The sequence below is a fragment of the Trachypithecus francoisi genome, unplaced genomic scaffold, assembly GCF_009764315.1.
Source record: "Trachypithecus francoisi isolate TF-2019V2 unplaced genomic scaffold, Tfra_2.0 Lachesis_group2, whole genome shotgun sequence".
Lineage (NCBI taxonomy): Eukaryota > Metazoa > Chordata > Mammalia > Primates > Cercopithecidae > Trachypithecus > Trachypithecus francoisi.
The window spans coordinates 453,100-477,531 of NW_022681465.1; the positions used below are offsets into that span (position 1 = coordinate 453,100).

The 24,432-nt window shown below is 48.0% G+C and overlaps 1 protein-coding gene across 1 annotated transcript; it reads left to right on the top strand.

The window, feature by feature from the left end:
* Nucleotides 1–153: 153 nt before the first annotated feature.
* LOC117064676 (succinate dehydrogenase [ubiquinone] flavoprotein subunit, mitochondrial-like) lies at nucleotides 154–23,018 on the top strand. Its single transcript, XM_033178676.1, is given in 11 exon segments — nucleotides 154–930; nucleotides 3,402–3,526; nucleotides 6,006–6,174; nucleotides 7,654–7,849; nucleotides 8,997–9,168; nucleotides 14,917–15,035; nucleotides 18,391–18,502; nucleotides 18,737–18,833; nucleotides 18,835–18,865; nucleotides 20,689–20,802; nucleotides 22,669–23,018. Coding segments are annotated over 11 exon segments (1,317 nt in total). The 5' UTR covers nucleotides 154–835; the 3' UTR covers nucleotides 22,756–23,018.
* The last annotated feature ends 1,414 nt before the right edge of the window (nucleotides 23,019–24,432 follow it).

Sequence of the window (24,432 nt, forward strand, 5' to 3'; positions counted from 1 at the left end):
TAATACTCTGAACGGTATCAATTCAGAGTATTCAACATTCTGAACTTTATTGTTTTCTGATGAATGGGGACAGACCGTTAATTTGCAAGTTGTTACAACACCAGTGCCTTCTCTGTGGCTGAGTGCAGGGATGAGTGTGTGGTGGGAGGAGAAAGCAGCTCCGTCCGGAGCAGGAGCTATCATGTGGGGAGCTGGCCCAGGCTTACGAGGGTACCTCGCACCGGCTGAGGGAATAGCAGATCCAGGCGGGCAGCGCTGTCCAGTGCTTACCTTTCTGCAGTGCTGGAATCTGCTTGTCTGCAACCGTCCGCTTTGGGAGCTGCCAGCCACATGTGGCTGTTGCTAATGTGGCAGGTGTAGCTGAAGAGCTGAACGTTTGATTTATTTTAATTAATTAAGTGGTTATGTGTTGCCAGCAGCTCCCACCTGGGCTGTGACCCCATGGTCTGTGGACCTCACTCTGGCACCAAACTCTGAGAAGAGCTGCCTGTGGCCACCAGACAGTGTGGAGTGCCTCTTCGGGTTGTGTAGAAATAGGAAATGTGTCACCAAAATAGGAGCTGTTGCTGCTGCGTTCTCTAGTGCACCTGCCTTGTTTGTGCTGCTTGGTGTGGAATGCCTCTCGGGCTCTGACAGTGTCCTTGACTCTGTTGCTGATCTCCTTGGATTTACCTGGTCCATTTGGATCAGGTTCTTTCACCTATTCACACGAGCAAATACCACCTTAAAACCTTAAAGGTTGGCTTAACACTTCCTGCCCTTTTTTTTTCCTTTCTTTTAGTCTCTGCGATATGATACCAGCTATTTTGTGGAGTATTTTGCCTTGGATCTCCTGATGGAGAACGGGGAGTGCCGTGGTGTCATCGCACTGTGCATAGAGGACGGGTCCATCCACCGCATAAGAGCAAAGAACACTGTTGTTGCCACAGGGTAGGACTCTAATTTCTACTTTATTTCATTTATAAAAATGAATAACTTTCATTTAGAGTTTCTTTGTTTTAATGAAAATAAAGGTATTGTAGAATAACAGTTCAGACACAGGCCTTGATATAACCTTGTGAGGGTGATGGCCTCTCCCAGCCATGGTTCCTCACCTGTAAAGGGTAAGGACGGGAGCACCTGCCTCAGGCGGTGAGAAAGCATGGCCCTCAGTAGACCGGAGTGGCTGCCATCAGGTTCACAGCTTACCTGTCCCGATTTTAGATGAGGAAACTGTGGCCCAAAGAGTCCCATGGGGTTTTCTGGCAAAATCCCTCTTGTTTTAGTGGGTACTGTGTTAATACTGATTCCTGGGATGGGTAAGTCCTTCTTCTCCACATAATGAAAATAAGTAACTTTAATTTTATACACTGTCAGTTACTTTAACCATTTTCAAAGTTAGAAAGTGTCAGTACAGCAAAGGAAAAAATCAGCAAAACTACAGATTGGGAAAAAATATTTTCCAAACCATATATCTAATAATATCTTTGTATCTAAAATAGCAAAAAAAACCCTACTAAAAACAACCTACTAAACCCTACTAAAAGACAACCCTACTAAAAATGGACAAAGGACTTGAATAGATATTTTTCCAGAGAAGACAAACAAATGGCCAATTGATGTATGAAAAAATGCTCAGCATTACTGAGCACCAGAGAAATGCAAATTAAAACCCCAATGAGACATCATCTCATCTCACTCCAGTTAGAATGGCTGTTACCAAGAGGACAAGAGAGAGCAAGTGTTGGTGAGGATGTGGAGAAAAGGGGACCCTGTGTGCTGTTGGGGGGAATGTAAATTAGTACAACTATTGTGGGAAACTCTGGAGGTTCCTCAGAATTCACAGGACTACCATGTGCTCCAGCAACCCCATTTCTGGGTGTATATCCAAAGGGCATGAAATCAGAAGCTCAAAGAGACACTTGGACCCCCATGTTCATTGCAGCGTTGTTCACAATACCCGAGATATGGAAACAACCTAAATATGTGTTGGTGTTTAATGAAAATGTGGTGTGTATACACAACTGAATATTACTCAGCTGTGAAAACGAAGGGAATCCTGTCATTTGTGACAGCATGGATGAACCCAAAGTCATTATGTTAAGTGAAACAAGCCAGGCACAGAATGACAGATACTGCATGTCACTTGTACGTGGAATCTAAAAAAGTCAAAACTCATGGAAACAGAGTAGGACAGTGGTTGCCAGGGGCTGGGGGAATGCAGACTGCGGCGATGCTGATGAAAGGTGTGACTTCCCGTTACCAGGTGAGGTTCAGAAGGTCTAATATATAACATGGTGGCTATAGTGAATATTACACAGCACGGTGGCTAGAGTTAACATACAGCATGGTGGCTATAGTGAATATACAGCACGGTGGCCACAGTTAACATTATACAGCACGGTGGTTGTAGTGAATTATACAGCACGGTGGCTATAGTGACTATTATACAGCACGGTGGCTACAGTTAACATTATACAGCACAGTGGCTATAGTGAATATTAGACAGCACGGTGGCTAGAGTTAACATTATACAGCGTGGGGGCTATAGTTAATATTATACAGCACAGTGGGTATCATTAATATTATAACTTGAAATTTGCAAACAGAGTAGACCTTAGGCATCTGTATCTCCAAAAAAAAAAGGATAATTATATGAGGTGATAGATGTGTATTAATTTGATTGTGTCATCAGTTCACAAAATATATCAAATCATCACGTTGTACACCTTAAATATATAGTTTTTTTTTTTAATTCATCAATCATACTTCAGTAAATTGGGGAGAAAAAAACAAAACCCATAAAAATTTTAAAATTTTCATTATAAAAGTAGTATATGCTTATTGGGGAAATCTTTTGAACAGCACAAAGTTAAATACAAATAGGGCCAGGCACGCAGTGGCTCATGCCTGTAATCCCAGCACTTTGGGAGGCTGAAGTGAGAGGATCACTTGAGGTCAGGAGTTCGAGACCAGCCTGGCCAACATGGCGAAACCCCATCTCTACTAAAAATACAAAAATTAAATGGACGTGGTGGTGCACACCTGTAATCCCAGCTACTCGGGAGGCTGAGGCGGAAGAGTCACTTGAACCTGGGAGCCGGAGGTTGCCGTGAGCTGAGATCGTGCCACTGTACTCCAGCCTGGGCGACAGAGTTAGACCCTATCTCAAAATAAATAAATAAAATACAAATGGAAGTCCCTTCTCCGATCCCAGGCTTCTATCCTACCTGCATAGGGTAGCAGCACCACTGGCATGGCCCCCAGTGATGTGTGTGGGGTGTGCGTGAGTAGGGGGTTGTGTGCACACAGACAGCACTGAGAAGACGGTGCCCGGGGGCTGCTGTGTCCGTTCTGTGATCTCACCAGACAGGAGGTCCGGACGTGGGCCGCTGTCAGTCACTGCTGTCTGTTGTTTCCAGAGGCTACGGGCGCACCTACTTCAGCTGCACGTCTGCCCACACCAGCACCGGCGACGGCACGGCCATGATCACCAGGGCAGGCCTTCCCTGCCAGGACCTAGAGTTTGTTCAGTTCCACCCCACAGGTAGGGCAGGACGCCTTGCCCGGCAGGCGTTCAGCTCGTGTGTCTTGTAAGCGTGTGGTGCCTACTCATTGCTCCTCCCTGGTTTTATGTAATAACATGGTTTTGAAGATCAGCTTTTTCAGCTCTCAGGTCCTAACTTCAATGTCATTTCCTTAAGGAGACTTTTCCCACACTCTCCTTCCCCTAAGGCAGTTTGGGCCAGCATCTTACGCATTTCTCAAGAGCCCTAAACCCTGCCTTGGTGATGCTTATGCCAGCAGTAAAGCAGGGATTGAGGCCAGGCGCGGTGGCTCACACCTGTAATCCCAGCACTTTGGGAGGCCAAGGCGGCCAGATCACCTGAGGTCAGGAGTTCGAGACCAACCCGACCAACATGGTGAAACTTCGTCTCTACTAAAAATACAAAAATCAGCATGGCATGGTGGCATGTACCTGTAATCCCAGCTACTTGGGAGGCTGAGGCAAGAAGAATGCTTGAATCTGGGAGGCAGAGGTTGCAGTGAGCCGAGATCGCACCACTGCACTCCAGCCTGGGCAGCAGAGTAGACTCTGTCTCAAAAAAAAGGTAAAGCAGGGATTGTTCAGTGTCCCTCTTCACAACGAGGTTGTCAGCTCCTCAGGCAGGCAGGTCTTCTCGTTAGCTGGGTGGCCCAGGCCCAGCACGCAGTAGGGTCTCCATCAGGGTTTACCGAGTGAGCATTCTGAGAGCTGGGACAATGCCGTGGAACCCAGAAGCAGCACAGGCAGATTTCGGCTTTGTAGGAGAACATGGAGCTCCCGCGATGATGGGATGTAAAGTCAGGGCACAGCCATGACAGAACCGCATGTGACGTTCGGACATTGGGGCTCGGCCCACACGACCACTGAGGGAGCTTGTTGTGGGGAAGATGCGCTCATCTCGGGGACGTCTGACGGTTGAGCTTACGAATGTGCAATTTGGAGACATTAACACAGGAATGACAGTTGAAGTCTTGAGTTTGGGGGAGGTTCTTCAGAATGAGTCAGAGAGAGAGACACACACATCTGCCTCTTGTTTGAGGTGACTCGTCCCAGACTTCTCTGAGTTGCTTTTCTGACCTGTGGATGATGGAGACCCCTGAAGTGGTGCTGAAGAACCAGACGTGTGCCTTCTCTTTCTCTGTCAGTGTCAGCTTTCTGATCCCTGGAAGGGATGAAAATAAGAAATGAATTTGTTGTAGGTTTTTGTTTTTAATTTGTTTAGTGACGGGGTCTTGCTCTGTTGCCCAGGCTGGAGTGCAGTGGAGCAGTCTTGGCTCACTGCAGCCTTTGTCTCCCGGGCTCAAAGGATCCTTCCACCTCAGCCTCCCAAACGGCTGGGACTACAGGCATGCGTTACAATGCCCAGCTAATTTTTGAGGATGGTTTTGTTTTTGGTAGAGACGGGGTGTCACCGTTTTGCCCAGGCTGGTCTTAAACTCCAGGGCTTAGGCGATCCTCCTGCCTCGGCCCCTCAGAGTGCTGGGATTATAGCCATGAGCCACTGCACCTGGTCTGTTGTATTTTTTTATTACTTTTTTAAATCAATAAAATGTCACTGAGCCCCTGAATTCCCTCTGTAATTTGCTTAGAGCTCTACTTCTCATGCTTTGTCTTCAGTATGTGAGAAGTAATCCACAGAAAAAAAGAGCATTGAAACTTAGAAAATCAAAAGACAGGTGAGATGCAAGAATCACATTCTCGTTTTAAAAGCAAGATTGCCCTTTTTGTATACTAACAAAAATTGTAGCTTTTGAAATACGTTTAGTTTTGGGTTTTTGATCTCCTTTGTTAAAATTCGAGAGCTAGGCATGCCCTGTTTCTCATCGCATTGAGGAGTCACAGAGCCACTGTTTGGAGCACAGACCGTCGGACTGCCCAGGTTTGGGTTTGAGCTGTGTCCTCAACTGCATGACTGGATGTTACAAAGCGTTAATTTGCTGTCCCTGAGAAAGGGGGTAGTACGACCCGGAGTAGTTGTAAGACTTAAATGAGTTAACATGTGGAAAGCAGCTAGAACTGCCCCTAGCAAGTGCAGTGTGAATATTAACTAAAATAATCATTATTACTGTCCTTGCCACTGTTTGAGTAATTTAGATATGAATTCTCCAAGCTGGTATCCTTAACTAGTCACCACAGTATCATAGTACCAAAGAATGTTCAAAAATTAAAACAAAATTTGAGGCATCCAGTGTACACTGGGCTGTAATCAGAGTATCGGCCAGAGGTCTGTGGGCTGGCCTTTCTCCTCGCTGGGGACACTGCTCTGCCCCAACCTCTGCTGCAGCTGTCAGCCTCGTCAGTGCTTTTTGTTATCCAGACTTTCTACTGTATCTTAACTGTTCTTTCTGTTCAGTTTTGCATATAATGCCTTCTGCATATCTTCTTCCTCTCTCCCCCAAAAAATACCTTGAAAAAAATAATGCATTTGAAATAGAGTCCTAGCAATTGTTAGGCTATAAATGTTTGGGTTTTTTTGCAGGCATCTATGGTGCCGGTTGTCTCATTACGGAAGGATGTCGTGGAGAGGGAGGCATTCTCATTAACAGTCAAGGCGAAAGGTTTATGGAGCGATACGCCCCCGTGGCGAAGGACCTGGCGTCTAGAGACGTGGTGTCTCGGTCGATGACTCTGGAGATCCGCGAAGGAAGGTCCGTGTGATTTGCCACCAGCATTGTCTGAGAGGGCACATGGGCCGGGGTTGCTTCTGTGGAGTTCCAGCACCGCTCGCCCTCGCCTCCGTGTGCAGGCCCACGGGCACAGCCACCTCTCTCAGCTGCTGACAGGGGCTGTTAGTCTGTGGTATTTTCTTAAAGACCTACATTTTGAAACTTTTAGCCAGTTTCTTTCTCAGATCTGTGGAACAGAGTTTCTCTCAGTGTGGGTGAGTATGTGACACAGTGCGGGAGAGAGAGACGCACACGCAACCTGAAGTCGGCACGTGAGCCTTGGGTGTCGCGTCTGATGCCCACAGGTGTTTTTCGGCAGTTTTTCAAAGGGTGTGGGTTACTTGGCTTTCAGTAAAACAGTTTGCAGCTCTTTCATTCCTGACCCTGTTCTTTAATGTAGTATCTGCTGGTATGGCCTTTGGAGGTTTTACATTTTTATATTTAAAAAAACAGAGAAGTCAGGCCGGGCGCGGTGGCTCACACCTGTAATCCCAGCACTTTGGGAGGCCGAGGCGGGCGGATCATGAGGTCAGGAGATCGAGACCATCCTGGCTAACACGATGAAACCCCGTCTCTACTAAAAATACAAAAAACTAGCCGGGCGAGGTGGCGGCGCCTGTAGTCCCAGCTACTCGGGAGGCTGAGGCAGGAGAATGGCGTGAACCCGGGAGGCGGAGCTTGCAGTGAGCCGAGATGGCGCCACTGCACTCCAGCCTGGGCAACAGAGCGAGACTCTGTCTCAAGGAAAAAAAAACAAAAACAGAGAAGTCAAGTATTTTTCTGGAATATGGTGGCCGTCCGTACCATTGGTTCCACATGTGTGGTTTCAACCAGCTATGTATTGAAAGTAAAATTGCATCCTTACAAATATGCAGACTTTTTTTCCTTGTCATTGTTCCCTAAACAACACAGTGTAACACTATTTACGTAGCATTTACATTGTGTTAGGTACTATGAGTAATCCTGGAGTTGTTGTAAAGCTTAAATGTAAAACTTTAAATGAGGATGATTTAAAGTATAGAGGAAGATGTGCATAGGTTATATGCAAATACTCTCCCATTTTGTATTAGGGACTTGAGCATCCACGGATTTTGGTATCCATGGGGGTCCTGGACCCAACTTGCTGTGGATACGCAGGGATGACTGTGTTTGGCATGGAGCCCTTTCTAATGCGCTTACCAAGGAGAGCCGCAGCAGGCTGTGATCCCTGAGACGCGTGTGGGTTCAGGGAGGGCAGAGTTTTTGTTCTGGGTCTCAGCTGTGTCCCAGCAGCTAGGATTGTCCCTGGCACACAGTAGATGCTTAGAAAAGATTTGATGAGAGGGCGACCATAAATGAGGGGAAATTTTCCTCAGTATCACAACCTGTTGAAACTCACAGGCTTCCAAGATGACGTACTCTCAGGTCTTCTGCCGTTGCTGTTCTCTGGCTGACGTGATGGTGTTCGTTCTGTCTTCCCAGAGGCTGTGGCCCTGAGAAAGATCACGTCTACCTGCAGCTGCACCACCTGCCTCCAGAGCAGCTGGCCACGCGCCTGCCCGGCATTTCAGAGACCGCCATGATCTTCGCGGGTGTGGACGTCACGAAGGAGCCGATCCCTGTCCTCCCCACCGTGCATTATAACATGGGCGGCATTCCCACCAACTACAAGGGCCAGGTGATGGTGCTGGCTCCCCTCCCACAGCTGGAAAGAAGGCTGGGACAACGGGGCCCACCTCGCAGTTGTCTCTTTAGATCTTAGAGGAAAAGACAGATGTTTTCTTCAAGAAAGTACTGTCTTGTTTCCTAGATTGCACTTTAAATTTCTATTACTGGAGGATGGAGGGGGCTTAATAATTTATTCCTCCTTAGTAAATTGTCATAGATGCATCATTTGCAGCTTTTTCCGTTTTATAATTACTTTCCTATATGATCTCGTGTTATTTCTAATGATCTTGTACATCGAGGGATCTTTCTAATTCCTACCTTTGAGTGGTTTGCGGTTCACACAGAGCTTGTCGGTCACTTAGGCTCCTTGTTGGGCAAGGTGGGCGGCAGCTGTTACTTTCCCTGCGTAGATGAAGAGGTGAACAGGGGTAGAAGAGCCTGGAACATCAGTATCGCCTGCTGATGTTCCTCCACCTGCCATACTCCCGGGTCTGAGCCAGAGTGCAGGTGGTGAGGGCCTCGGGAACATGGGACACATGGACAGTCGCAGATGCTGACATGGGGGTCCTCTGCAGGTGGTGAGGGCCTCGGGAACGTGGGACATGGGGACAGTCGCAGATGCCGACATTGGGGGACCTCTGACCTGCTTGTAACAGCAGGTGCTCGGGGCAAGGGAAACAGGGATACATTCGGAAGCTTCCCTCTGAAGAAGAGGAGCTATGGTCCTTACCTCCCTCTGAGATATGGTCTTTCCTTCCCTCTTTTTTTCTTGGAGATTCAGTCTTGCTCTGTCGCTTAGGCTGGAGCACAATGGCGTAATCTCAGCTCACTGCAACCTCCGCCTTCCAGGTTCCAGCGATTCTTCTGCCTCAGCCTCCCGAGTAGCTGGGATTGTAGGCACCCGCCATCATGCCTGGCTAATTTTTGTATTTTTAGTTGAGACGGGGTTTCACCATGTTAGCCAGGCAGGTCTTGAACCCCTGACCTCAGGTGATCCACCCGCCTCAACCTCCCAAAGTGCTGGGATTACAGGCGTAAACCACCGCGCCTGGCCTACTTCCCTCTCTTACTCTGCAGCACAGACACCCTGCTGGGGGAGGTGGCCTGGTGGAGGTTTGGGCACCTTGACATTTCACCTGAAATCTTCCTTTCCACAGGTCCTGAGGCACGTGAATGGCCAGGATCAGATTGTGCCCGGGCTGTACGCCTGTGGGGAGGCCGCCTGTGCCTCGGTACATGGTGCCAACCGGCTCGGGGCAAACTCCCTCTTGGACCTGGTTGTCTTTGGTCGGGCATGTGCCCTGAGCATCGAAGAGTCATGCAGGCCTGGTAAGTGTTTTCTTCAGGAGCCAGACTGTTTGAGAAGGCACAGGAGGTTACAGTCGTTTTTCTTTTTTTTGAGACAGGTCAGCCCAGGCTGGAGTGCTGTGGCACAGTCGTAGCCACCTCAACCTCCCAGGCTCGAGCAGTCCTCAACACCTGGACCTGCAGAGTCCCAAGTAGCTGGGACTACAGATGTGCACCACCACACCTGGCTAATTTAAAAAAAAAATTTGTAGAGACAGGGTCTCACAATATTGCCCAGGCTGGTCTTGAACTCCTAGACCCAAACAGTCCTTCTGCCTCAGCTTCCCAAAGTACTGGGATTACAGACATGAGCCACTGCACCCAGCCAGGTTACAAAGCTTCAATTTGTTACTGGAAATTTGCTTAGTGGTCATATAGCGGTAGTCTGGGTTTTTTCCCCTAGAAGTGATTAAACTGAGAAATCCGGAGGTTATATGGTGGTAATGTTGAGACTAGATAGAGGCTGGTTGGGGATCTTAACAGTTAAGGTGATATTTTTGGGGTTACATTTTTTTAAAAAATTATTTTGTAGTCATTATATTCTGCTTAGAAAAAGCACTATTAGGGGCCGGGCGGGGTGGCTCAAGCCTGTAATCCCAGCACTTTGGGAGGCCAAGACGGGCGGATCACGAGGTCAAGAGATCGAGCCCATCCTGGCTAACACGGTGAAACCCTGTCTCTACTAAAAATAATACAAAAAGCTAGCCGGGCGAGGTGGCGGGCGCCTGTAGTCCCAGCTACTCGGGAGGCTGAGGCAGGAGAATGGCGTAAACCCGGGAGGCGGAGCTTGCAGTGAGCTAAGATCCGGCCACTGCCCTCCAGCCTGGGCGACAGAGCGAGACTCTGTCTCAAAAAAAAAAAAAAAGAAGAAGAAGAAAAAGCACTATTAGGAAGTTGTTATTTTTAGGGGAAGTTCATTACGTATTACTTGCCTGATAAAAATCACTTATTTGCAATGAAATTTTTTAAATAGTTGGCGTGAACGAATGTGTAACTTGGTACTTAGAAAAATAATTTAGGCCATTCTGAAAACAAAGTACAGCTGACCTCTATTAGAGGAGAAGGGATGACTTACAGTGAACAGGATTCCCACCCTCTACGGACAGATTGGATTTCACTTGCTGGTTTTCTTTTCATGGTAGCGTCAAATAATGTGTAGGAGAAGAAATACCATGTGTGGGAGTGTGAGTCTCATGTGCACTAAGAACAGGACAGTTAGTATCGCTCCCACCTCCAGAGATCTTCACGGTGGTTATCCAGCCTCGTGCTCAGAACAGTGTGAGGTGGATGAGGCACTGGTGGATGTTTGTGTGGCAAGGATGGTGGGACCCCAGGCCCACATTCTTCTCGTTACCTTTCTCTGGTGTTAACTGTTTGTGGCATCCTTTCTGCTGTTTTAATAGAACAGGTGCTTTTTGTGTGGATTCAAGTGAAATAAAAACTAGGACTGCTGTAACTTATAACATGCCCGCTTTTATATCTGTAGTTAGACAGGTACGGAGAGTATTAAAAAGGTAGCTTACTTCAGACACTTTGTCTCTGGATCTGACCACAGCTCGGGAGGCCAGCACACTCAGAGCTGGCGTCTTACCCCAAGTCGCTGCTGATCATGGGCGAAGGCAGAGTTCAGGTCCATTGTTCCTGACGCCACAGGTTGTGCTTGTCTCACTCCATAGCCCTGCACTTTGTAGCAGTGAGGACTGATACCACTTCTCTCAGAGCAATGTAGAAATTTTGAGCTGCTTTTTCTCTGAAAATGCAAAAAAAGAACATTTTGTAAGAATACCCTGTACTTTACATCTGAGAAACCGCTCACGCATGCCGCACCTCACGCAGAATGCTGTGGAGTCAGACTCAAAAGGCTCCACACCTGTGGTTCTCTTGATACGACATTCTGGAAAAGGCACATCTAGGGAAGAAAAGGGATTGGTGGTTGCCAAAGGCTGTTTCCTGATACGGACACAGCTCTCTGTGTACCAAAATTTGAAAAACTACACTAAAAATGGTGAGTTTATTTACTGTACCTTTGTGCTTTAATTTTTAAAAATGAAAAGGAAAGAAAAACTGCTTGTAGCATCACCACTTCTCCCCCACTCCCCAAAAAAAAGAATACATACATATATATATTTTTTAGAGATAGTCTCCCTCTGTCGCCCAGGCTGGAGTACAGTGGTACGATTAGGTGCACGCCACCATACCTGGCTAATTTTTAAAAATATTTTGTAGGGACAGGGTCTCCCTGTGTTGCCCAGGATGGTCTTGAACTCCTGGCCTCAAGTGATCCTCCTGTTTCAGCCTCCCAAAGTGGTTACATGCTTTATGCATGTGTTAAAGTTGATAGAACTGAGGCTGGGTGCAGTGGCTCACGCCTATAATCCGACCACTTTGGGAGGCCGAGGAAGGCAGATTGCTTGAGCTCAGGAGTTCAAGACCAGCTTAGGCAAGGTGATAAAGCCCTGTCTCTACAAAAAATACAAAAATTAGCTGGGCATGGTGGCTCACACCAGTGTAGTCCCAGCTACTTGGGAGGCTGAGGTGGGAGGATTGCTGGAGCCTAGAAGGCGGAGGTTGCAGTGAGCTGAGATCACACCACTGCATCCAGCCTGAGCAACAGGGAGGAGACACTCAAAGAAAAGAAAAAAGAAATTGTAGAACTGTCCACTGAAAGAAAAAAGTCAATTTTACTGAATGATCAATTTTTTTTTTTTTTTTTTTTTTTTTTGAGACGGAGTCTGGCTCTGTCGCCCAGGCTGGAGTATAGTGGCCGGATCTCAGCTCACTGCAAGCTCCGCCGCCCGGGTTTACGCCATTCTCCTGCCTCCACCTCCCAAGTAGCTGGGACTACAGGCGCCTGCCTCGTCGCCCAGCTAGTTTTTTGTATTCTTTAGTAGAGACGGGGTTTCACCGTATTAGCCAGGATGGTCTCGTTCTCCTGACCTTGTGATCCGCCTGTCTCGGCCTCCCAAAGTGCTGGGATTACAGGCTTGAGCCACCGCGCCCGGCTGAATGATCAATTTTTAAAGCATTATAATCAAAAGGAAAAGAAATAGCAGCAAGCCTAGAAGCATTTGAGCAGGCCCTCAAGAGACCCACACCCTGGTCCCCTGGGGAGGCGGTGGGTGGGGCAGGGCCCACTGGGGCCTGTTTGACTCCTGCATTTCATACCTCCTACCTTCTGCATGTATTACCTGTTGAAGAAAATATATATAATGTTATTAAAAAACTAAAACTTTTTTGAAGACATCTTAGAAACACAAGAGTTACAAATCTTGGCTGTGCACAGTGGCTCACACATGTGATCCCAGCACTTTGGGAGGCTGAGGCAGGTGGCTCACCTGAGGTCAGGAGTTTGAGACCAGCCTGGCCAACATGGTGAAACCCCATCTCTGCTGAAAATAGAAAAATTAGCCAGGTATGGTGGCATACTCCTGTAGTCCCAGCTACTCCGGAGGCTGAGACATGAGGATTGCTTGAACCAGGAGGTGGAGGTTGCAGTGAGCCGAGATGGTGCCAGTGCACTCCAGCCTGGCCTACAGAGCAAAATTCCATCTCAAAAAAAAAAAAAAAATTGCAAATCTTGAAGTGTAGGTGAGAGCACACAAGAGTCCAAATCAGCAGGTGACTTTCAAGAACACAGCAACTACCTTCCTCCCCCTTATGCGAAGGACAGTGGGGTGGCCGGTCCCTCAGGACCACCATCTGGAAGGTGTTTTTTTTTCCCTTAGTGGAGTGACGTTTATATACACTTAATGTATATAAATTTGTATACATTTAATTTTTTTTTTTTTTTTGAGATGGAGTCTCGCTCTGTGGTCCAGGCTGGAGTGCAGTGGCCGAATCTCAGCTCACTGCATGCTCCGCCTCCCGGGTTTACGCCATTCTCCTGCCTTAGCCTCCCAAGTAGCTGGGACTACAGGCGCCCACCATCTCGCCCGGCTAGTTTTTTGTATTTTTTAGTAGAGACGGGGTTTCGCTGTGTTAGCCAGGATGGTCTCGATCTCCTGACCTCATGATCCGCCCGTCTCGGCCTCCCAAAGTGGTGGGATTACAGGCTTGAGCCACCGCGCCGGCTGAATGATCAATTTTTAAAGCATTATAATCAAAAGGAAAAGAAATAGCAGCAAGCCTAGAAGCATTTGAGCAGGCCCTCAAGAGACCCACACCCTGGTCCCCTGGGGAGGCGGTGGGTGGGGCAGGGCCCACTGGGGCCTGTTTGACTCCTGCATTTCATACCTCCTACCTTCTGCATGTATTACCTGTTGAAGAAAATATATATAATGTTATTAAAAAACTAAAACTTTTTTGAAGACATCTTAGAAACACAAGAGTTACAAATCTTGGCTGTGCACAGTGGCTCACACATGTGATCCCAGCACTTTGGGAGGCTGAGGCAGGTGGCTCACCTGAGGTCAGGAGTTTGAGACCAGCCTGGCCAACATGGTGAAACCCCATCTCTGCTGAAAATAGAAAAATTAGCCAGGTATGGTGGCATACTCCTGTAGTCCCAGCTACTCCGGAGGCTGAGACATGAGGATTGCTTGAACCAGGAGGTGGAGGTTGCAGTGAGCCGAGATGGTGCCAGTGCACTCCAGCCTGGCCTACAGAGCAAAATTCCATCTCAAAAAAAAAAAAAAAAATTGCAAATCTTGAAGTGTAGGTGAGAGCACACAAGAGTCCAAATCAGCAGGTGACTTTCAAGAACACAGCAACTACCTTCCTCCCCCTTATGCGAAGGACAGTGGGGTGGCCGGTCCCTCAGGACCACCATCTGGAAGGTGTTTTTTTTTCCCTTAGTGGAGTGACGTTTATATACACTTAATGTATATAAATTTGTATACATTTAATTTTTTTTTTTTTTTGAGATGGAGTCTCGCTCTGTGGTCCAGGCTGGAGTGCAGTGGCCGAATCTCAGCTCACTGCATGCTCCGCCTCCGGGTTTACGCCATTCTCCTGCCTTAGCCTCCCAAGTAGCTGGGACTACAGGCGCCCACCATCTCGCCCGGCTAGTTTTTTGTATTTTTTAGTAGAGACGGGGTTTCGCTGTGTTAGCCAGGATGGTCTCGATCTCCTGACCTCATGATCCGCCCGTCTCGGCCTCCCAAAGTGGTGGGATTACAGGCTTGAGCCACCGCGCCCGGCTTAATTTTTTTTTTTAAGACAGGGTCTCACTCTGTTGCCCAGACTGGAGTGCAATGGTGCCATCTCGGCTCACTACAGCCTCTACCTTTCGGGTTCAAGCAGTTCTCATGCCTCAGCCTCCCGAGTAGCTGGGATTATAGGCGCGCGCCACCATACCCAGATAATTTTTGTGTTTTTAGTAGAAACGAGGTTTTGCCACGTTGGCCAGGCTGCACTTGAACTCCTGACCTCAAGTGATCCACCTATCTCGGCCTCCTAAAGTGCTGGGATTACAGGTGAGAGCCACCGCACCCAGCCTTCATTTAATTTTTTAATTTTAGAGATGATTTCTAGTTTATTCACTCTAAGATAAGTTAATGGATGTCTACTGTGTGGCAACAATTTTGCCTTTATGTATGTTCTTCAAAATTGGTCCCAACTCAACAGATGGCCTCAGATGTAGGCTGGGCTGGCAGTGTGTTAGCTGAGGAGACTTTCGCAGTTTCCAAGCTCCTTGAGCGCCTGTGCTACGTGTTTTTGTGTCATTCTAAATCCATTTGGTTTTTAAAAATGGTTTGAAAAGTTAAAATTCTAACTTTTTTTTTGTTTTAGGAGATAAAGTCCCTCCAATTAAACCAAATGCTGGGGAAGAATCTGTCATGAATCTTGACAAATTGAGATTTGCTGACGGAAGCATAAGAACATCGGAACTTCGACTCAGCATGCAGAAGGTAAGAGCCTGGACTCGCTCTGGAGTGAGCAGGCTGGCTGCATACCTGGCCCTGCACTGGTTTTGTTTTTTTAAAAATAGATTTAGGGGGATGCAGGTGCAGTTTGTGTGGATGAACCGTGAGGTGGTGGAGTCTGGGCTTTTCATGTACCCGTCACCCAAGTCGTGTATGTTGTACCCAGCAGGTAATTGCTCATCCCCACCCCTCCCGCTTTTTGGAGCCCCCAGTCTCTGTTAGTCCACTCCGTGTGGCCATGTGTACTCACCATTCAGCTCCCACTTCCAAGTGAGAATGTGACACTTGATCTTGAGTCACTTCACTTAGGATAGTGACCTCCTGTTTCATCCACGTGGCTGCAGAAGACATGATTGCGTTATTTTTGTATGGCTGAGTATTTCACGGTGTTTATGTACCACATTTTCTTTGTCCGGTCATCACTGATGGGCACTTAGGTTGATTCTAGACTTTGCTATTGTGACTAGTGCTGCGATAAACATGCGAGGCTGCACCAGTGTCGAGGTAAACAGCAGTAGGACCTACTCCTCACCGTATCAAGAACATGAAAGAGACCAGGAGGCCTGAGCTACACAGAAGTGCACTTTTCCACATAGAAGGTCAGCAGGCTAGGGCAGAGTTAGTGACTGCTTGGCATCCAGGACGGCCTTCTCTGGTTCGCTCGTGTGTGCTTGGGCGTGCCCTCGTGCCCTGACCGTCGCTGGCTGTCGTGGATGAGTCACAGCATGGAGGAGAGGGAGCAGCAGGACTGCCGGAGAAGCTCAGTCCCCAGCAGGGCAGCTTTCTCTTCGCAGGTTTCCTGGAGTTCAACACAGTGCTGCTGCTTACATGTCAGGCCCACGTATTGATCATGTCATCATGCCTGGCTTCCAGCAGCTTGGAAATGTCTTTAAGCCGGGCCTGTTGCTGCCCCTGAATACACTCAGAAGCGAGGGAGAGTGGGCGGCAGGTGGAAACCGATCTCTGCGGCCTGTGCTGCTGGGAGTCGGTCCAGTAGGACCGTCTGTGACGATGGAAATGTTCCGAGTGTTTGCCGTCCAGTATGGCAGCCATTAGCCACAGAGGGCTGTGGAGAACTTGATATATAGTCAGTCTGAGAAACTGAATTCCTCTAATAACAAGGATTCTTGTCTATGAATGAGATCTCCTGTCTACTATTTGCGAGAATTTCTGCGTATTTTCTAAAAAGAAGTCCACTGCTTTAGTGCTATTCTGAAAGGCATATGGTGTTAAGACACAAGAGAACAGGTTCCCTGCTGACATTTTCAGAGGCCTGTGCCCTTCAGTCTTCAAGTGAGGCTGGGCTTGAAGGAGGCTTTGTGGAACGGTGAGAAGAACAGTGTGACTAAGGCACAGAAGGCTGAGTGATGCCTTGCAGTACTTTTGTAGGGTTGGAGGCCAGCTGTGAGAGAAGGAACCATTGCATTAGAGAGTGGGAACATGCCTTAGGATATAGAAATGGCAAATCCGTGAGACAGTTTGAAGTGAGAATAATAGAAGCATTCTCACCAAACAAGGTGTGTCTTGGTGCCTGCTGTGTTGCAGGCTCCGTGAGATGCTGGAGTCAGCGCTGAACAAACAGAAGCTTCCTGTGCTCGTGGAAATGCGTTTCGTTGGGGGAAGGGATTTTTCTGCTGACTCTGGCTATTAATAGTAAGAATCAAAAAAAGAAATGAGGTAAATTGTTGGGAACAGGCCCCCAAATCTTGGCCCCAAAACTGGCCATAAACAAAATCTCTGCAGCACCATGACATACTGTTGATGGCCATGACGCCCACGCTGGAAGGTTGTGGGTTTACCGGAATGAGGGCAAGGAACACCTGGCCCACCCAGGGCGGAAAACCGCTTAAGTGTTTCTTAAACCACAAACAGTAGCATGAGCGATCTGTGCCTTAAGGATGGGTGCCTGCTGCAGATAACTAGCCAGAGCCCATCCCTTTGTTTCCCGTAAGGAATACTTTTAGTAAATCTTATGACTGGCTTGTTGTCAGTAAATATGTGGGTAAACCTCTGTTCAAGGCTCTTAGCTCTGAAGGCTGTGAGACCCCTGATTTCCCACCCCACGCGCTATTTTCTGTGTGTGTGTCTTTAATTCCTCTAGCGCTGCTGGGTTAGGGTCTCCACAACCGGGTTGGTCTCAGCAGTAAATATTGAAAAGGAATAGATAAAATTGCTATTATTTACAGACATAATTTCCAAAAAATTCCCAGAGAATAAACTGAAAAACTAACAGAAACAAAACAAGAATGCAGTAAGGTGTCTGGATAAGAGATTTGTATCTAAAAATCAGTAGCTTTGCAATGTGCCAGCAGTAATCTGCTCAGACATCAGTAAATATCTCGTTCACATTTCAAACAAAAAATGTAAAATGCTTTGAAATAATGTAACCAGAAATACAGGAAAGGATATGAAAATGTGGCTGCTAAAGGACATGAAAGAATGTAATACTAGATTCTGAGATGCAACTTTTTTCATTTGTTCTTCCTGAAAAACCATTAGGTTGATGTGCATTACAGTGTCATGATTATGTATGAGTCCAAGGAAAATCAGATGAAATGTCCAAACTAAACCATGAAGCTGCATTGGTAGAGGAAGAGACAATTAGGGTCAGTGGAGCAAAGCAGAGTTAGAGGGAGAAGCAAGGAGGAGGAAAGATCACGGAGGTTTTGCCTCTCTGTCCCACAGGGAGCAAAAGCTGGCGCCCGATTCCCAGCACACCTACAGGAAACTTCAGGTCCACTGCGTGGCACGTTCTCGCCACAGTAAAACTAGGAAGGAAGTCAGTGTACAAGAAGCTTCTACAAAATAGGCAGAAGGCAGTAGCCAGATGGGCCAAGGGCCCCAGCCACCCACGCCCCTCCCTCTCACTCAAGACCTTCGGCTCCAACCCCACCATCACCAGGACTCTGCTCAGCTCCTCCTAGTGTGTGTCACCACAGGGCTGCTGGCTTGTGTCACGTTCACCACCAGACCCCACGTCAGGAGCCCCGCCAGGGGTGTGGGGAGGCAGCACTGCCTGGTTGACTGTGGAGCCATACGGAACATGGTGCCTCACAGGCAGTCTGCTTGGAGTCCTGGACCCTGGCTGTAGTCCACTGGAAAGGATGTGTCTGGGTCTAAGATGTGTATGTAATAGAAACATTTATTCAGAAGCTTTAGTCAAAACTTCGTTTTTAAGTTCAGAGTAATAAACTCATAGTCTGAATTTCCTAATTTTTCTGCATAATTTAGGTAACTTTCAACTGAAATGCAAAACAACAGTTAAGTCTAAAAGTTAAGCAGTTCTTGGTGTGGCTACTTGTATGGATTAAAAGTTTACAAATAATATTTTGTGCCACAGTCAATGCAAAATCATGCTGCTGTGTTCCGTGTGGGAAGCGTGTTGCAAGAAGGTTGTGGGAAAATCAGCAAGCTCTACGGAGACCTGAAGCACCTGAAGACGTTTGACCGGGGTGAGCAGACAGCGGGCTCTTTGTACAGTGTTGGGCCCTGCCTTCTGCAGGGTGGGCTGGTGTGTGTCCCATCAGTGCTGACTTAGTTCCATGCTTGCTGTCCGGATGGGTCCTGGCCCACAGCTATAAAGCCACAACCAGTGGCTCCACGGACTAGCAGGCCCAGGCTGACAGCTCAGAAGGCCCATGTGACTGGGTCCCGCCTGCCCCTGATGGAACTTTTTGTGTCCCCAGGAATGGTCTGGAACACGGACCTGGTGGAGACCCTGGAGCTGCAGAACCTGATGCTGTGTGCGCTGCAGACCATCTACGGAGCAGAGGCGCGGAAGGAGTCGGGGTGCACACGCCAGGGAAGACTACAAGGTGCACTTTCTCGCCATACCCACCTGCACCTGCCTTTTCCTCCCACCTGGTGGGATTCAGCCCTACCCCTGCATTTTCTCTGCATTTTATTTCATTTTCCCAAAAGTAAATCCAAAAAATGCCTTTTTCCCCCTGGTAACTCTGATCCTTGGGTTCCCGCCATCCTCTGGATCACTGTGACCTTCTCCTTGCTTTGGGTCAGCATCTACTGATGCCAGCAGTGGCATTTCCAAGCCAATGTGCTTTGCTGTTAGAAGGCCAAGGTTAGAAGTGCAGCCAGAGTGGCATGACCAGGAAATAAATGCCAGTTTATTAAATAACGAGTAAGCCACCGTTTCAGACCTGCCCTGAGGAGGAAATGCCAGTTTATTAAATAACGAGTAAGCCACCGTTTCAGACCTGCCCTGTGGTTTGGAAAAGGTATTATAGAGCCTGCCCTGTGATCACTTGTTCTTCAGGTGAACTGATTTTTGTGCAGAGCACACATGTTGGATTCTGCCTGGTAAGAGTTTTTCACATACGATAGCAAAAAAACACGGAAAGGGAAGCTTGGGGTACAAATGCAAGTTCAGGATAAACCACATCAGCAAAAGGACAAAGGCTCCACAAGGCAGGCGCACAGGCTGGTTCAGGACCGTGTGTGGGCGGCTGCTGGCGGCCTTTCCAGTCAGCTGAACACGGTGAGTGGGAAAGCATTTTTATTCACCATGAAATTTTACCGATTTACCCTTCACTAGAATATGCTGATGGCTGTAATCACTGCTCAGAACTTGCTCTTGCCTCCTTGTACATATTAAGAGTCTTTCCTGCAAAGTATATGAATCCGTGTTTGCCAGAATACAGAATAATAATAAATTTGTTATTTTTATTTTTATTTTTTTGAGATAGAATCTCACTGTCCCCCAGGCTGAATTGCAGTGGCGCGATCTCAGCTCACTGCAAGCTCTGCCTCCCGGGTTCAAGTGATTCTCCTGCCTCAGCCTCCCAAGCAGCTGGGATTACAGACGCATGCCACCATGCCTGGCTAGTTTTGTATTTTCAGTAGAGTCTGGGTTTCACCATGTTGGCCAGGCTGATCTTGAACTCGTGACCTCAAGTGAACCACCTACCTCAACCTCCCAAAGTGCTAGGATTACAGGCATGAGCCACTGGGCCTGGCCAGTAGCATAAATTTAGTTGGTCACAACAAGTTTTAATTAGAATAGAAGCCAGGTGCAGTGGCTCACACCTGTAATCGCAGCATTTGGGAGGCTGAGGCAGGCAGATCACTTGAGCCCGGAGTTCTAGACCAGCCTGGGCAACATGGCGAAACCTGTCTCTACACAAAAATAAAAAATTAGCCGGGCGTGGTGGTATGCGCAGGAGACTGAGGCAGGATGATTGATTGAGCCCGGGAAGTCAAGGCTCCAGCAAGCTGTGATCACACCACTGCACTCCAGCCCAGGTGACATAGCAAGAGCCTGTCTCAAAAGAAAAAAAAAATTTTTTTTAGTAAAAACAGGCTGAAAGAAAAGATTGAGTTAGTAGGTAGTCTCCCAGCGCATGCAGCAAAAAGACAAAGTATTTGGTAAACTCTTAGGTACATAAAGGATGTCTAAGGGAACGTGCGGACACGGATTACTCTGGACTCACTGCTGGCTGCACACCCCCTGGCCCGCCATGTGGCCTCCGTGGGTTCTGAACATGTTGATGGTGCCAGGGCTGAAGTGGAAATGGAATGAGTTCTAGGGCATCTGTCTCTTAGATCATTTTAATGTTTGCTGTGTGTTTTCTGTATTGCTCTGTTAGAGTAATAAGAAATGTGATGGTGTTTCTGGCCTCAGGTGCGGATTGATGAGTACGATTACTCCAAGCCCATCCAGGGGCAACAGAAGAAGCCCTTTGAGGAGCACTGGAGGAAGCACACCCTGTCCTATGTGGACGTCAGCACTGGGAAGGTCAGTGTGGAGCTCGTTCTCACCACAGCCCAGAACGCGCACGGCCCCGCCCAGGTTCGCGGGCTGACCTTGCTGATGGTGAAAGGGGAGGAGCAGGCTGGATTTAAATCCACTCCTGACAGATGTGAGGCACCACTGAAAAACGCACTCTGACAGCAGTCAGGCTTCTGGCTGGAAACAATCCAGTGCCTGCAAGTGGTTCAGAGGAGCCTTGAGGAAGGGTTGCTCCATGGTGTGGGCCCCATGGAAGTCACTGGGCAGGAGCAAGTGTCCAAGGCCTGGTGGCGGGGGAGGAGAGGAGGATTGTGGACTTAGGGAGAAAGTCAGCGTCTGTGGGGTGGGGACACAGCCACTGCCAGAAACCAGTCCCAAGCCAAGGGAGCCCAGAAGAGACCCCTCCCCTCTCCTCCCTTGGGCTGGCCCAACCGGAAGCATCTGCCGGGGAGCCGAGGGGATGTGGTGCAGCCCTTAGCATCCCCTGGGCACTGAGCACGCAGAGAAGGGAAGGGCAGAAATTGAGGAGGGGTTGTGGTGAGCAGTGTCCTGGGAACAGCCAGCCAAGGGTGGGGTAGGGGGGTTGCAGCCTTGTTCCACACAAGCACAGTTCACCTGTGTGGCATTTCCACTGGGCATTAAGATTCAGAAATAATGACGATAGAAAGCTTTTACCCTTAAGCTTTTCATAGCTTGTAAGAGATAGTTGTATAATCACTTAGCTGTGTCTGTGGAAGTTACCTTTGGACTCTCACTATCATCTAGTGTGTCTGTAATTCAGGCAGTAGGTCATTTTCAGGATTTATCATGAAGGCCATTTCCTGATCGTATATAGAAATCACACCTCACTCGCTTAGCACAAGTCTTATTTTTAATGTTTCCGGGTTCGGGTTTTTTGTTTTGTTTTTGTTTTTCTGAGATAGAGTCTCATCTCTGTTGCTCAGGCTGAAATGTGGTGGCTCGATCTTGTCTCACTGCAGCCTCAACCTCCCCCTGGCTCAGGTGATCCTCCCACCTCAGCCTCCCAGGCACATGCCACCATGCCTGGCTAATTTTTGTATGTTTTGTAGAGATGGGGTTTTGCCACGTTGCCTAGGCTAGTCTTGAACTCAAGTGATCCACCTGTCTTGGCCTCCCCAACAGGCATGAACCAACACGCTCAGCCAGTTTTAGTGATTTCTCAAGAAATACATACTCATTTCAGAAAGTACAAAGAGATTGAAATAAGAGCTCACTAACCAGAGATGACCCATTATGGTTTAAATTTCTTTGTATATGTGCCTACCTTTTCCTGTGTGTGCATTTTTAATACACAGCCTGAGTATTCCTTCTCTGAAATCCTTGGGACCAGAAGTGTTTCGGATTTCAGGCTTGTTCAGACTTTGGAATATCTGCATGATACTTACTGTCTGAGCGTCCCCAATCAGAAGATCTGACTCCATAGTACATTTCTTTTGAATGTCATGTTGGTGCTCAGAAAGCTTCAGATTTTGGAGAATTTCAGATTTTTGGATTAGGGATGTTCAACCTATGTAAATATTTACTTTGAACTGGAAGTAGGTAGTTTAAACATAAAGTGTCTCAGTATAGACAAAGGTTCTCCCACTTTTCATGGGAGCATTTTTGTAAAGCACTTGAGAATCTGGCACAGGGTCATTTCGTCACTCTCTTCCACTCTACGGATCTGCCGCCATTTACAGTCCCCTGTTGCGCATGTAGATCATTTTTGAATTTGTTATTGGAAAAGACTGTGGCAAATACCTTTAAGTTCTCATGCCGTAAATCTACTTTTATAGTTAAAATTTTTCAAAAGGAACACATGAGATGGCTTTTTGTACATTTTTGTGCTTACCACTGATTCTTCTTTTCAAGGTCACTCTGGAATATAGACCCGTAATCGACAAAACTTTGAACGAGGCTGACTGTGCCACCGTCCCCCCAGCCATTCGCTCCTACTGATGAGACAAGATGCAGTGATAACAGAAGCAGCTTTTGTAATTATGTATAATAGCTCATGCATGTGTCCATGTCATAACTGCCTTTATACGCTTCTGCACTCCAGGGAAGAAGGAGTACATTAAAGGGAGATTGGCACCCAGTGGCTGGTAGCTTGCCAGGAACCCAGTGGCCAGGGAACGTGGCACTTACTTTTGTCCCTTGCTTCATTCTTGTGAGATGATAAAACTGGGCACAGCTCTTAAATAAAATACAAATGAACAAACTTTCTTTTATTTCCAAATCCATTTAAAATATTTTACTATTATGACTTTAATCATATTTGTTGACCTAAAAATCAAATGTAATAATCTTTGTATTCTGTTACATCAAAATCCAGATATTTTGTTGTAGTTTCTTTTTTATCTTTTTTCTTTTCATTTTTTGAGACAGGATCGGTGCAGTGGTGCAGTCTCAGCTTACTGCAGCCTCAAACTCCTGGGCGGCTCAAGTGATCTTCCCGACCCAGCCTTCTGAGTAGTTGGGGCTACAGGTGTGCACCACCATGCCCAGCTAATTTATTTTTTAATTGTAGGGACAGGGTCTCACTATGTTGCCTAGGCTGGTCTCAAACTCCGGGGCTCAGGTGATCCTTCCTCCTTGGCCTCCCGAAGTGCTGGCATTATAGGTGTGAACCACCATGGCTGGCCTTGTTGTAGTTTATTTCTAAGTTCAAATTAATGTTGGTGCCTGAGAGCAAATGGAGAAAACTAGTATTTCCTCCCTTTTCTTGGCAGATGGTTTACTATTTACTAGGTCAGTGTGTCCTCGATTATTTAAATCAGGGGTCCCCAATCCCCAGGCCACAGATTGGTACCAGTCCATGGCCTGTTAGGAACTGGGCGGCAGAGTAGGGGGTGAGCAGCTGGCCAGTGAGCATTACTGTGTGAGCTCCGCCCCCTGCCAGAGCATTACTGTTGAGCTCCGCCTCCTGTCAGATCATTACTGTGTGAGCTCCGCCCCCTGCCAGAGCATTACTGTGTGAGCTCCGCCTCCTGTCAGATCATTACTGTGAGCTCCGCCCCCTGCCAGAGCATTACTGTGTGAGCTCCGCCCCCTGTCAGAGCATTACTGTGTGAGCTCCGCCCCCTGTCAGAGCATTACTGTGTGAGCTCCGCCCCCTGTCGGATCATTACTGTGAGCTCCGCCCCCTGCCGGAGCATTACCGTGTGAGTTCCGCCCCCTGTCGGAGCATTACCGTGTGAGCTCCGCCCCCTGCCGGAGCATTACCGTGTGAGCTCCGCCCCCTGCCGGAGCATTACCGTGTGAGCTCCGCCCCCTGCCGGAGCATTACCGTGTGAGCTCCGCCCCCTGCCGGAGCATTACCGTGTGAGCTCCGCCCCCTGCCGGAGCATTACCGTGTGAGCTCCGCCCCCTGCCGGAGCATTACCGTGTGAGCTCCGCCCCCTGCCGGAGCATTACCGTGTGAGCTCCGCCCCCTGCCGGAGCATTACCGTGTGAGCTCCGCCCCGTCTGATCATTACTATGTGAGCTCCGCCCCCTGTCAGCATTACCGTGTGAGCTCCGCCCCCTGCCGGAGCATTACCGTGTGAGCTCCGCCCCCTGTCTGATCATTACTATGTGAGGTCCGCCCCCTGTCAGCATTACTGTGTGAGCTCCGTCTCCTGTCAGATCAGTGGT